General features: G+C 31.1%; 1 protein-coding gene across 1 annotated transcript in view; it reads right to left on the bottom strand.

Moving 5' to 3' along the window:
- Positions 1-265: 265 nt before the first annotated feature.
- The window catches only part of LOC129222600 (golgin subfamily A member 2-like), a gene marked incomplete at its 5' end in the record, with an annotated part of 44,207 nt that continues 29,191 nt past the window's right edge, over positions 266-15,281 (bottom strand). The window contains 9 exon segments of the mRNA XM_054857115.1: positions 266-764; positions 1,310-1,448; positions 2,228-2,334; positions 9,569-9,671; positions 9,949-10,022; positions 10,927-11,062; positions 12,635-12,760; positions 13,502-13,651; positions 13,952-14,065. Coding sequence (XP_054713090.1) covers positions 568-764; positions 1,310-1,448; positions 2,228-2,334; positions 9,569-9,671; positions 9,949-10,022; positions 10,927-11,062; positions 12,635-12,760; positions 13,502-13,651; positions 13,952-14,065 — 1,146 coding nt within the window.

The following is a 15,281-nucleotide window of genomic DNA, read 5'->3' as shown; positions in this document are numbered from 1 at the left end:
GGGAACACAAAGAGTTGAAAGATTGAAGTTGAAATAATATTGCTAGTTTTTCCTCTCACAAAAACTTATGATACCCTCAACACATAATGCTTAAAGGGGAGGTTCAATAAATTTGAATTTTAGCCCCTGATTAAAAAAAAAAAAAAAAAAACTAATAGTTGAAAAGGAAAACGTAAAAAAGAAAAAAAAATTAAGAAAGTGTTTTTTTAAAAATAATCTGTAAAATACGTATAAGGTTAAAAAAGAAAGCAACAAAAGCCACATTAAGAGTGAATGAATATCAAAGTTTCCCTTACTGGCTCCGACTACCAAACACAAACTACACAAACACAAGGTGGTATAGATGAAAATCAAACCTGAATGAAATATTTGGATTGAGGACTGAACTGGAATGCAAGAACAACTTAGAAACATAAAGAGGAACTTTCAAACCCAGGGTGAAGTGCACAATAAAATCTTTTGTTCGTATTCTATAGGTTGCGGGAAGAATCCAGAGGATAAATGCATTTCTCGACAGCGTGCATCAAGGCTCTTTGAAAGGTTGTCAGTCGGGAAATTCTCCGACGACTAGACGGTTATCAACCTGCCAGAACACACGGGACAGGGATGGAAGCTGTCCAGGACTGGCTTTTCAACCAGGTTGGTTGTCTCTATCTCCGTCAACAGGTCCATGATCTTTCTGGCGGTGGCCTCCGGTTTTTTGGTCGAGACCGAAGCATCTCCTACGATGGCAGGAGGAGATTCTACAAATGGTTCTTCTTCACCTGTAATAGGAAAAAAAGTTGAATATTACTATCCTGGGTCACGTTGTTCAACTGATGATTTTGGGGGTAAAGAGGTTGGAGGCTTTAAGGTTTCATGAGTTCCTAATTTAGTGTTTTTCTCAGACATTTTTAGGAGGGCACTGTGCCCTGCCCTCTTTTTATCATTTCTCAATGCATCCCCTTGCCCCTTCAAAATTTATCAACACTTGATCACAAAAACAAATATTCATGCTCAAAAGGTAAAAATTCACCCCAACATGGCTTTGAGATGTCACCTTCTCATTCTCCCTGTCCACTAGAATGGGTGCAGGAAGATGGTAGTACAAAAATTTGTACTTAAAACAAAATTCTTTTCAAAAAAATTTTTTTTATCAGGAAGTGCCCTGCCTTGTTTGAAATCTGAGGGAAACATTACTAACTCCAGGGGTTAATTGGGTCCTGATTACATTGGTGAAAAATCAAAGAGGCCTATTTCTATCAGAATAAAAATAGGTAATTTTAAAGACAGGTATCTCAAAACTCAATGTTAAGACTAATCAACTTACTAGATGTTCCATTAACATCACAGGTGTGTGGCAGATGGCTAATGTCTATCTTCTGGTCCAAAACAGTGCCTTGAGCTTGGAAGAGCTTTCTCTCCTCTAACAGTCGCATCACCAGTCCTTGGAGTTCTCCTAGTTTGGTCTGAAAAAAAAAAAGAAGACAAAATAAGGTTAAAATTAAATTAAAACATGAATTCATTTCTGACAAATTCAAGTTTTCACAATGAAAACTTGCTTAAAAGTTTTAATTTTACAAAAATTTAAAATAAAATTCGAATGCTTTATTAACTACCTTTTTTTTTGAGTTAAAATAAATTTGAACATGTATATATACATAACCTTTGATGCAAAATTTGGCAAAATTTTCTCTAAAGGCATAACACTTAAAACATTTCCTAAACTGTCAGTCAGTAGTTCTTAAGTTTTTATTTTTATAGGTCACTAAATTTAAATATTTTATTTACTTTCTAAAATTATATCTGAAAAGAAAATTATCAAACAAAGTGAAAGGGTAGAAGATTTTAGTTTAAGCAAAATGAACGAAAGTAATAATAGTAATAATAATTAAAAAAAATAAATTCAGTTTTTAGTTGTTTTAAACTATCCTCTACATTTTATATCTGTATAATCCTTCATGCAGTAAAATCTCATTCACGTGAAAACTGGCTGGGGAATTTTTTCCAACTGGTTGGGGAATTTTGGGCAAACTGCCCAAGTTGTTTTTTAGCTTAAAAAACAGGAGGTTTAATATTAAATATGTATATGAAGTCTTCAAAATAACTATTTCATACAATTTCCAGAGCAGGTCAAGTGACTTTCGACTCAGTTTTTACAAGCTGAAAAAGACCAAATAATTTTGAAAAAAAAAAAAAAAAAAACCTTAGGAATGAAGCAGCATTCCTACTCTATGATACAACCTACCTTTAAATCCTCTCGATCCCGAGCAAGCTGAGCAATGTAATCATCTTTCTCGGAAGCCCTCTTCCTCATCAGTCCCCTTTGAATCTGGTACAAAGCAATATAATCCCCTGCATTGGGAAAATACCAAAACGTGTTACTGACTGAACAATTAAAAAGAAAAAAAATCTGGTGAAGAATAAAACAAAAAACTAAAACATTGGTGACTTCAACAGGTGGTAGATTATCATAGATAGACATCAACACAAACCATTTAATCTTTTTTGCAAAAGCAGCATGGTTTGGAATGTTTGATAGGATTCAGATTTTATACAGAGTTCATGTATGTGACAATTGCAAGTTTTCTTCCAATTTTTTAATGCAAAAATTGAATGGTGACTTATTATGTGAAAGAATCCATTCGTAACACATTATCACAACAGTTGAAGTAAAAAAAAGCATGTAAACACAATTTTAAAATTCATAGCCTGCTAGCTGGCCGTGTGACTATTATGAAAGTTCGATTGCAAATAATAATTAAAAAAAAAATCACTTTAGCTCTACGCAGTAAATTTTCCTTATTGTCATGATCCGAGGAAAATGTCTCATAATTACAAAACATTTATGAACAAAGTTGATTAAAAAAATCCATATACATCTATGCATGGATGTTTTTTATATTGCAAGATTTAAATAGACACACGTAAAGGCATGGGAGTACGGGGCAATATCACAGCGCATTTAATCTGTAGATAAAAGTTCTTAAAAAAAATCGAGTAACTGAATATAGCATTATAACAAGATGTAATCATTAAATCTAGACAACCAATTTGACCCAAAGATTTTTATTTCCACTGCAAATCCCAAAACCATTCCAGACTGAACACTTATTGTTACATCTAAAAGTTGTGCTATAGATACTGTTCATATTTATATCGTACTGTAACCAGGCAAATTTTAGCAACATTTTATAAGACAGGAGTTCTCAAAGTCGGGGCTGCACCACTCTATGGGGCTGAAGTATCCACAGTACCAATTAACAATAAGAACATATATAAAAGACCGGGATGCTTGAGTAAATTCCAATTCTTCAAAGGGTGCCGCAAATCGGAAAAGTTGCGGAACCCCTGCTATAAGACATTGCCAAATTTGCTACCTTTATGCTAAAAAGTAAAGAAATAAAAAACGTCAATAAAGCACAAAATGCAGATTACTGCAGACACATGTTTTGGCGTTACAAGGAATGCCTTTTTCAATGCAAAAGAAATGAGCTTATGGATGAAAAGACATCCGACAAAAGAAATATTATCTCAACCTTTTATTAAGCTATTGTTGGATGTCTTTTCATCCATAAGTTAATTTCTTTTGCATTGAAAATGGCATTCCTTGTAACGCCGAAACATGTGTCTGCAGTAATCTGCAATTTTTGCTTTTTGACATTTTTTTTCTTTAACTGCCAAATTTGTTCTGTTTGCATTTGCGGTAATATGTTCTGATTAAAAAAAAAACTTTACAACCTCAGCAGGGTTCATACCCTTTAGGCAGAAAAAAATTCAAGCACTTTTCAAGTACTTTTCAAGGTAAAAAATTTTGTTTTCAAGGCAATATCATAAATTTGTACTAAAAATATTGTATGCAGATTTCATTTACTACAAACACATAGAAATAAGGCAATAATACAAAAAAGTATAGGAAAGCAAAAGTGCTTTTTCTACAACGAGAGACGCTTTGATGAAAGATCTACTGCGTTGAAAGTTTTTCTGAAAATGTTTGAAAAGTTTGGTCATAAAGAGAAGCAGATACCAAAAGGTTTAATTTTGAGGTTTTTCAAAGGTTGCAGCAGTCAGAGGTTTGTATATGTTCTAGAATCAGCAAATTAATACTTAAAAAAAATAACCTTTCATAAGTGCTTTTAACTTTTAAGGGAAGAAACTAAAATACCCAAGTTCAATGGCATTGCCAGAGAGGAGTTTTTGAAGTCACTCCCCCCCCCCCGGGTTTCAACATTTATTTCCAATATCTATACAGTGGTTTATTACAATATAAGGGCGGTTAGGACTAAAACACTACCCAGAAAGTTATTTCAGTTTTCACTATTAAGTTCTAAAAATATTAGGTTTGCAAATCATTTATAAGTATGCAAATCAATTATTCGTATGTATTTATTAGCTGTTCAGACAATAAGGCATTTCAACTGTCCTTGAGTAAATTTAAAAATTAGGAAGTAAGAAAAGTTTATGAAAGTCCACAGTCCAGTCTCTACACCTCAAAATATACAAAAGCAGCTTAAGCAGTGATAAATACTGTGAATGCAAACTTGAGCCTATTCAGCTTTCATTGATTAACTTGCAATAGACAATAAAAGTGCAAGTTCAGATTTATAGAGCCATATTTCGAAATTGAAAAGATTCACAAGAAGTTGACATATATTATGACAAAAGTAGTTTTATTTTGGGAAAAAATGGGTTATTGTTGAAATTAGAATGTAAATTTAGAAAGGCAATAATATTCAGGTGATTTGTGAGTTCATAAAAAATTACCTGAAAGTTTCAAAGAGCAAAATGGGGCGAGGGGGGGGGGGAATAATTTTTAAAACTAAGACCCCTATTACTTGAATATACATATGTACAACAACAACTTTGCTATGCATACAATTCATAAAATAGTTTATTAAGTCAAAATATTTTGCATAGAAATACCATGCCCAGTGCCTGTTGATAACCAGCAACAGGCACTGGGCCTAGCTAGGCTTGTACTGGTGAATTTATTAGATCCAAATGAAGATGAATAACCCTCCTTAAGCTATCTACCCCTTTGCTGATTAAAGCCTCTTTCGGTAAGCTCCAAGTACCCACAACCTTAATAAAGTAGTAATTTTGAACATTTGAGGAAAAGGGGAAAATTGGAGATATAGGGAGGTAAAAGCATAAAAACGAACACTACTGAATTTCAAGTGAATAATCATAACACAACCACCCCTGTTATACACCTTATTTATTTTAGCAGACATAAAAAATGATGTACTTATAAATAAAATTATATAAATCAACTTTATATTTAAAATACAAACTTTAAGTTAATTTGTTAGGTGCTCAACTACTGAAATTTAAATTTTTTAAAAAAAAATCTGCTATGACCAAAAATTAGGTAAAGATAATCATTCAAAATTGCAAAAATAAATTAGCAAATAATTAAACAAGACCAAGGTAATAAATTCTTTAACTCTTTAGTTATTAAAATAAAAAATAAAATAAGCTAATCTGATATAGCAGTGTCAAAATAACTACTAATTGCCAAAAATATAAAAATATTTACAAAATGCAAAAGGATTGAAATCTCAAACAAAGGAAGCAAATTTTCGCGAATTAAGTTTAATGTTGTCATGTTTCCCATAAAATAAACTTATATTTTACTGAAATTAAACATAAAATATGCTAATCTACGGTAGCAAATATGAAAATAACATCCGATTAGTGAATATATTTAAATATTTGCAAGATGCAAAAAGATTGAAATTTCAAACACGAGAAGCAATTTTTCGCAAAGTCTGAGTTCGTTCGACGTGGCATGTTTCCCATGAAATAAATTTATTTGTTTTTTTATTAAAATTAAACAAAAAATATACTAATCTAAGGTAGCATATGCGAAACTAACATTTGATTAGTCAAAATATTTAAATATTTGCAGGATGCAAAAAGATTGAAATTTCAAACACAAGAGCAATTTTCCGCGAAACCCGAGTAAGGTCAATGTTGTCATGGTTTCCAAATTAATTTCTTTGTTAATTAATGAAATTAAACAAAAAATAAACTAATCTAAGGTACCATATGTCAAAATATCTTTCGGTTGTAAAAAACATCAAAATATTTACAAGATGTAAAAGGATTGAAATCCCAAACACGGAAGCAATTTTTCGCGATGTTGCATACTGAACACATGTTCAGAAAATTGCATTGGTGAAATACTTTTTTAAAACTTCTAAGCACAATTCGTTGATTTTTGGGAGAATTTAAGCACTAAGAAACTTTTTCAAGGTTTTAAAACTTTTTCAAGGTTTTCAAGCACTTGAAAATGAACTTTTTTTTTCAAGCACTTTTCAAGGTTTTTCAAGGGCGTACGAACCCTGCTCAGGAGCAGGGGGCACAAAATAAGTGCGTGCCAGTATTTTTAGAAGCCCTGGCCAGAGGTAGTGCGAACCTCAATTTATTGGCAATTAAAACTTATTAGTATCATGAACACGATTAGAAAATAGAAAAAATCAGGAGTAAATCACACAGAAAGCATAGATTTGAATTCAATTAACTATAAATTAAATAAAGTATTTTAGAAAATTTTATCTGGTTTGATTTTTAAACTATCTAAAACAGACAGAGAACAATACAAAAATGTTAGTGTAACATATTAAAAAACTATATTTTGAATCAAATGCTTGTTTTTTTTCTAATTACGAAAAAGTACTAACTAAAATAACTCAATACTCTCACACATACTTTGCAATTAATATCTATATCTTCTAAAAGGATTTTGTTTATGAGCATCGAACTTGTCAATACACGAAAAAGCAAACTTTTTGGACCTTTTAAATACTACACAATACAAAAAGTTATTTAAAATATTATAATTAGAATACTTTTTGACAACATAACAGAGATGTATAATTTTATAAAGTCTTTCAATTCTTGTTGTTTCAAGTTTATTTTATCTTTTGTAAAAATATGAAGTGCTTAAAAGAATGAGAATAATAAATATACTTAAATTAATTATTTTGTAAAAATAATACAGATTTATTACTCAGAAACTGACCATAAATTGAATTTAAGAATTTTTTCTTTTCTATAGTGTTTAAAGCATCATTAAAAAATAAATAATTTATATTCTTGTAATAAATCAATATTCTACTGAAAATAAATTAAGAAATTATAATTAAACAAACTCCTATGCCTCGAAATTTAAATTTGTTAAATTTATGCATGTAAATGTCTTTTACTCAAAACACTCAAAATTTATTCCAATAATTTGCTATTTAATTTGATACGTTTCAGACTGTCAAGTTTAAGTTGATTAATAGATTGACAAATTGACTGTTACTAGAGTTTTATATGGAAATAAGTTAAGACAGCAACTATTGCTTAGTGCTATCTCAAATTTAAGCCAGAGTTAAAAATTTACTGATTTCATGTTCATACACATAGAGTGAAATTGGAATCCTTTTGTTTGTATTAAACAAAACGTATACTTTTCAATATAATTGATGATGCTGCCTCATTAACATGAGAATGCGACATAGATTTACTGGATAGTGAATTTTAAAAATTAAATGAAGCAAACATACAAAGATGACTTTTTTTTAATTCATTTTTTTTTATAATAAATTTTTCAGAAAGGAAACTTTTCCTGGTACAAAAAATTATAGGTTTCAAATCTTCTCCAAATATGCCAAAAAGTTTTCTTTTATATTTGAAATTCTAACATTGTACTTTTTTTTTTGCAATAAGGAAAAAATCCTAACTTAAAAAATGTTTTAAGCGCATGCCCTGTTATATGATGGAAAACAATGGTTTTTTGAAAAATTATGACAGAAGGATAATTAGTAGAAAGCATGAGGGAAAAAGAAACAATCCAATCAAAGCTATTTCAGGGTGGCGACAGGAACTGTGAAAAAAAGTTCCCTGACTTTTCCCTGATTTCCCTGATTAAGTTCACCAAATTTCCCTGATTTACGTTACCAATGATAATGGTTTTCTTTCTTTGCTCTACTTGAAATCCATTGTATGTTTGTATAAAATGCAGTATTTTAAACGTTTTAAGTTGTGTAAAGTTGTTGAACTAAAGGTATATTTTAAAAAATGCTACTTTTTTAATAAAATGGTTAAAAAAAACATATCAAGTCATTTTTTTGGGGGGAAAAAAACGCTACAAAATAGAATATTAAATTTTTCTACAATGGAAAGATTATAGAGAATTAAAAAAAAAAACTTTACTTCCAGAAACCACTTAGCATAAGAATTTTAAGAAACTATTAAAATCACTCTTAAAAACATATGTGTATTTATGACAGAACTAAAAAGTAATTGAAATTATTTTGAACTAAATTTTCAAACAGTATAATAATTGTTGCAAGAATAACAAGCAATAGTGAAATAATAGAAGTAATGTAGTTATTCTTATATAACTAATTGACATATTTATGCAAAACAGATGAAACCATTTGACATCCATTCATATGGAGCTTTTCACTAATCAAGAACATAGATTTTAATGAATGAATACAGCATTTTAACAATAAAAAAATAAAGATATTTACTTAAGTTACTTAGTTAACTCTATTTCAAATGATTTCAGTATGTAATGAAAAAAAATCTTACATCGCTTTTGTAACAAACAACTTTGAAATGCAAAGGGGAAAAAAGAAATAAAAAAGCAATTAGTTAATTTCAAAATATATAAAAGAAGAATACAACTTGGTTATAAAATAAAAGAATCACTTATGTCCGAAGAAAAGAAAACCTTTATAATCTGCGGTGATAACAAATAATATAACGGCAAAAAACAAAGTTTTTTTTATTGAAAGTTCAATTTTATCAATCAAATTAAAAACAGGAAGAAGTAATAATTTTTAAGCTTTTATAGTATTAATTCAAAAACCAAAGATTTCTTCTTGAAATTCTAAATACAGTATGCTAATTACTTCGAGACAATGGAATAAAGGCAAAGGAGCTAAGGCATTAATGAAGGCTTCCTCTTTGCCTGTATGGTTGTTTATTTTACGTAGCATTGAAAGCGTAAAAGGAAATTTTAAGCTAGGTAAAATAAACAACCTAACAGACACAGAAACAATCTTAGGAAGTTCATCCTGTGGGGAATAAGTAAGATTCAATACTTTGACGTTGAGGGAAAAAAATGCACAAATATGCGGCAGTGTATAATCACACCTCATTAATTTTACTTTTTTTGAGCAGATAATTGGCGGAAAATGCGTAGGGAATTAAAATACTTAATTTTGTAAAGCAAAAAAAAATTTTTTTTCCTTCATAAAATAAATTTTCCCTGATTTTTTGTTATTTTTTCAAAATTCCCTGATATTTCCCTGACTTTTCCCTGATTAATAAAGTTCCCTGACTTTTCCCTGATCTCCCTGATTTCCCTGATCTGTCGCCACCCTGAAATTATTTTCAGCCTATGTACTAGATTTTCAAAATTTAAAGTTTTTTTTTCAGAACATTCAAACTTTCAGACATCAGTTTTGTTACCACTTGACCAATTAAAACACACTTTTAATTTTTGAAAACAATCTGCTCTAGATGTAAGAGTGAAACCTCATAATTTTTTTCAAAGGTCCTAAAGTATAAGTAGAAAACCTCTCACCAATGGTATCAGTTTCTCCCTGCAGCTGCAACACCAAATGCTCGAGCTGTTGTCGTTCGTCGGAGAGTTCCGCTATCCGATTCATTGTCTGCTTGAATCGTTCCTAGATGTTAACATTTAGATTTATAAATACACCAAATAAGCAGTGCATTGTTTAATAATATAATTTAATCCTGTAATTGATTCAATTATGTTGCAAAACTAAATGTTTCAAATTTAAGAACAAAGTTACTATTTTTATTAAAAATATCCTAAGAGAACTCCTCCTAGATTAGTGGGCATACTGGATGTTAACAGGATTGAGGTCTCAAAACAGTTTCACACTTAATAGAACTTTAAAAAAACTCCACCAATGGAAAGGTCACATTTTGAAAACTTACTTCCAACTGCTCCATAGCTCTTTTCATCATTGAATACTCGTCCTTGCTCACTATGTCGATGGTTTCCCCATCATCTGCAAACAAGAACATGTCATGAAAATAAAATATTACCCTAAAAAAATCAAAGCTTCTATAGCGGTAATCTCACACCTGCTGCAACAACAACAAAATATGTCAGTCACAATAGACTTGCTATGGGCATGAAACTCACAGTGAGGATTGGTCTATTCCAAATGATACAACAATGCAATTGGTCTTCTGGGTGAAAATAATTTTCAATGACAGAATAAAAAATGAATTAAGCAATTGGCAACACAAGGGCGTGTTAATTGAATTACGAAGAACATAAAATTTACTACTTTTTTTTTTTATACAAATACAAAGGTTAAGACCAGTAACAGGGTCTGGGCCAGCTAAGCTGGTCCTAGTCAATTTACAATCCCCAATGAAGTTCAATGGCCCTCTTGAAACTATCTACTTCCTTTCCTCTACCACCTCTTCCGGTAAGCTGTTCCAAGGTTCCACTACCCTGCTAAAATAATAATTTTTCCTAATATCCATGTTAGCCTGAGATTTAAATAGCTTAAAACAATGACCCCTTGTCCTGTCTTCAGTGCTAAACTTTAGCCCAGTAGCATCTTTCGTTTTAATAAATTTGAACAGCTGAATCATGTCCCCTCGGTCTCTTCTTTGCTCAAGACTGTACATTTTTTAGCATTTTAAGCCTGGAATCTTAGTCTAAATGAGAAAGTTCATTTATTAGCCTTGTAGCCCGGCTTTGAACCCTTTCCATTACATTAATATCTTTCTTAAGATAAGGAGACCAAAACTGAACAGCATACTCCAAATGAGGTCTAACCAAACTTCTATATAAGGGTAGAAATTCTTTAGATTTGTTTGAAATAGATCTATTGATAAACCCAAGCCTTTTGTCACTGTCGATATTGGTGTGTTTCACCGTTAGTGTTGAGTACTTACTGTTATCAAGCATAGTTTCTTTTTTCTTTAGTTGTTCCTCCAAATTTGTTCGATTTGACTTTTGCTCCTCTAACTGCTTCATCAGTTGGTTCCTTTCCATTTCGAGTTGCCGAACGGAAGCAGATAAGGAAGCAACCTAGAATACGAAAGGAAAACTTTCATTTTCATTAATGATAAATCAATGTCATTACATCATTCATAACTAATTAACAAAGATACATTACAGCAGGGTTTCCGCTACGGTCACATTTCTCTCAAAATGCCAAAATACTATCAAAATTGCGAAAATGGAACAAAGCATTTTCTTTTTTTTGCTCCAATATAACAAGAAAAAGAAGGGGGAAAAAAAGGTGTACAATCAGAGAGAGGGAAACGATATTGAACTTAATCGTATTTATAAATCATATCTAATATGTATAAACTGTTATTAAGTTGAAAAATATTTTGTCTTAATGGGCATTTTATCCCCCTAAAAAATGCATTATTGGGGTTTTTCAAACAAAAAAAAAAGTTTGCTTCCTCAATAAGAAGAACAATTCTGAATTTTTCTTTTCAAATTTTTAAAAGATATTACCTATTGGGCATTTATTTCTTCAAAGATGTCAAGCCTGAATTTTAGCATTTTGCTAAAGACTTTTTCCCAATTTTAGCTTTTTTGCTAAAGAATTTTTAATCTCGGCTTAAATGCTGCATTAAATGAATGATTGAATTTCAGGAAATTAAAACTGAGAACTATTATCAAAACAAAGATACAGGTTTAATCCATTGTCACATGATAGTTAAATCAAGGATAATTTTTCAAGCAATTAGTGATTCAAGCAAATCACCTTAAAAACTGTAGTTAACTGTTATTTTTCTTTCCTACCAAATTCAACTTCAAAAAAATAGAAACTGTTTAGCTTTGTGTGGAAACTAAATGTGAGGAAATACATTGCGCAACACTAACTTTTCACATGCTTGGTAAAAGCACTGATGTTTTCGATAGTGTACTTCCTTAAGAATCATAGCCAAAGCGTTATAGTTTTCTTCCAAATGTACCGAGTGTCCTACAGGAAGTGATGCGAATGTATTTCCGTTGTGCAGCAAGACTGTTTTGAAGCTCCTTTTCGGTGAATCAATGAAATATTAGCATATTATTATATGAGTTTTGCAAAAAAAAAAGACGCAATGGGAAACAATTTAAAGGAAGTGTCTTTTTAGTTGACTCAATGGAATATTCTGTGATAAGCAAAGGGAAAATACGGCGAGGCTGCAATTTTGTATTTATTCCAAGCAAGGTATTTATCCCCTCCCCCCCAATCTATCTAAATGTTTTGTGTAGCAGGCTGAGGAATCACAGATAGACTAATCACTAAAGTAGCTTGCTGCTATTCCATGATTTTCAGAGCTACATGTATGACGAAGATGGATTAAAAAAATTTTGTTTTACTTGAGTCAAAGCTAAAACTAAGGAGTTCTAAGGGCCCTCAAAAGCAAAATGAAACTGAGAGCATTTTAAAGGACTTTCTAAGGAGCATCCGCATCCTGCATACGTCGGTACCTGAATCTTTTTCTGTCATATCTGAGTGTGTTTCGCAAATTTTGACCCAATAAATAACAATAGACTGAGAAATAAGGTAATCAAAACACGTTTATAAAATAAACTACTGCCATTAATATTGTTTAAATACACAAATAAGATTTAAAAAAAAAAAAAAAAACTGCTTACTAAATCATTTCGTTTGGAAGCATCTTTGTCTTCTTTCTGGTTTTCGTCGCTGACCGCCACTTCGGCCTGGGTGGCAATGGCCATGCGCAGCTCAGAATTCTGCTGAACCAGGGAATTTATTTGTTCCTACAGAACACAAATAAGCACCTACATTTACTAAGACCTCTTAAATATATATAAAATGCTCAATACATGGACGACAATATGTGAAATTTTATAGGAGGCTAGGAAAATTTATGTAGCTCAAGGTTTTAATTAAAAAAAACTTTTTCTGTTTATAAAGTAATAAAAGTTAGATTCGTGAAAATTCAGTTTTAAAATTCTATGGACTTTTAACCACTTTACGGGATTCATACTTTTTATTTCTTCAGAAGACATATGGGTATTTGTTATTTAAAATACATTGTTATAATTGTAAATGAAAATTCAAAGTAGATTAAAATTAAAAACATTGTAAAGTAAAGAAAGTTTTAATAACTGATTTATTGATGGCTTATGTTGAAATGTTTTGAATGACAGTTATGCTCAAACTTTATAAAATTGACAGAACCAATGTCTAGAGAGGAGTTTAAACACTCCTTACGGTCCAATCTGATTTTTGCATCAAATTACCACCCATACTAAAATAATTTCCAAATAATTAACGTATTTCAATTTGCCCGTAAAGCCTTTAGTACTGTGACATGAAATATCAAACATATATTGAGAACTTTTTTGAATGGTTTTTACAGTTTAATTAAAGTTTCAGATAATTGAGGTTCTTATAGTGAAGGATTTTTGAAAGAAAACTTTTCTTTTGGGGTTTCCTCAACAATTAGATCTATTTCCATTTAGTGGGGAAGTGCCTGATTCAGGACAAATACATACTTGGGCAGAATGCAGTTCCTTCTGCAACATTTCCGCCAGATGTCCCTGAGCCTCGTAGTGTCGCATCCTGTCTGCAATCTGGTTCTGTTGATAGATGCCCTTTGTGTTGGACTTCTCTAGATTTTGCAGCTCTTCATCTTTCTGGGTCAGCTGTTGAATATGTCAAAAATGTAAAATTGATTTAAAAAAAAAATCATTTACAAGAGTATAAACAGCTGGGATCTAAATCAACGTGAATTTTATTATTTATATAAAAAGTCCCAGAGTAAAAAAAACGAAAATTTTAGGGTAATTAAAACAAAGATTGAAATCCAAAAAATACTTAATTCAAATAAATTAGGACAACACTAAATCTTGATATTGGAAAAATTGATAATACATAAATAGGCATTGGTTCCACCTGTTGGTGAATGCGGTATTTAATCATAATGCACCCATAAGTAAGGTTACCTGTTCTCGTAGGTCATGGAGCTCTTCCTCTTGTTGGCTGAGACGTTCTCCCAGCTCTTTGCAGATGTGCTGTTCAGAATGGAGCTTCTCTGCAAGCTCCAACTTTGTATTGCTCTGAAATATTTGAACACCAAATCAAAGAAAGTGTCTAGTGTAAAAAAAGGGTACATTGACAAAAACATAGATTTATCAGTATGAAGAACTAATGATTTCTTATGATTACAGTGAAAACCAATGCAAAAAAACGGTGGTTGTCATCTCTTATATCGTCGTTTGGTACAAATACTAGTGTCACTGTGGTGACGTTCAATTCTAGCATGACTTTCTTGTAGTGTTCTGAGTTTTTTGCAGGCTCCACTGTGGCATTGAAATAGCTATATGCTGTATTTTCTTGAGATTTTGTACTTTATTTACGTAGGTTGTTTTTTACTTTAATTATATTGTAGCACAATGCTTTTTCGATTTTTTTCACTTATTTAACAATTTCCTAATTTGGCAACATGCTGGAACTGCATGATAATCCTTGTATTTAACATCATGTTTGGTCAAAGTTAGATAGCATGATGATGAAAGATAAAATCTAGGGTGACTTATGCGTGAAACTAGAGAAAATTAGCTTGAATAAATTTAGCAGCAAAAGTTTCAAGTGCAAAAGGGATTTTAAAAAATATAAGTAGGAATTTTTTAAATTAAGCCTGCATAGGCACTGAAATTGGGTGTTGGGAAATCCATCAGGAAATAGTTTTTTTTTAAGTACCAAGTTTAGATACACTTTTAAATTCAACTTAATGAATTCAAAAGTGTACACTTTTAAATTCAACTTAATAGAACCTTTGCATTCTAAGGTCTGTGCAAAGTTATAACAAAAATCAAAATAAAAAAAAATCTAATTTAACACTAGAATGGCTTTGACCGTAAAAGAAAAAATATGCTCAAAATTGTTTGGTTTTATCTAATGCTTTGGACGTGTTTTGGCTTTGTTTAAATATTGATAAACATCTTCCACCATAAAGTCACCCATTTATCTTATTTTGTTTCTATGCAAATTTCTAATATGCCTAGAACGGCTGATGATGGTCAAATTGCAGTAGATTCCTTTTGTTTATATTTTGGTTGAATAATTCCATACGAAAGGCAGGAAAAGTAGTGATTTCAAATGTTTGATTTTCAATGATTCCTTTTTCAGCAAAATATTCATCAAGTTTTCGAATTTTTTTCCAAATTTTTTTTTTAATAGCGTAAGTCACATTTCTTCCACTGGATTTGAGCCGAGCGCACATGAAAGATGTTTCTTATTTGTTTCATCTGAATGTTTTAAGTTAAACTATAT

The sequence above is a fragment of the Uloborus diversus genome, chromosome 5 (assembly GCF_026930045.1).
Source record: "Uloborus diversus isolate 005 chromosome 5, Udiv.v.3.1, whole genome shotgun sequence".
Lineage (NCBI taxonomy): Eukaryota > Metazoa > Arthropoda > Arachnida > Araneae > Uloboridae > Uloborus > Uloborus diversus.
Note: the sequence above shows the minus strand (reverse complement) of the source record. Positions and strands in the feature narration are given on the sequence as shown.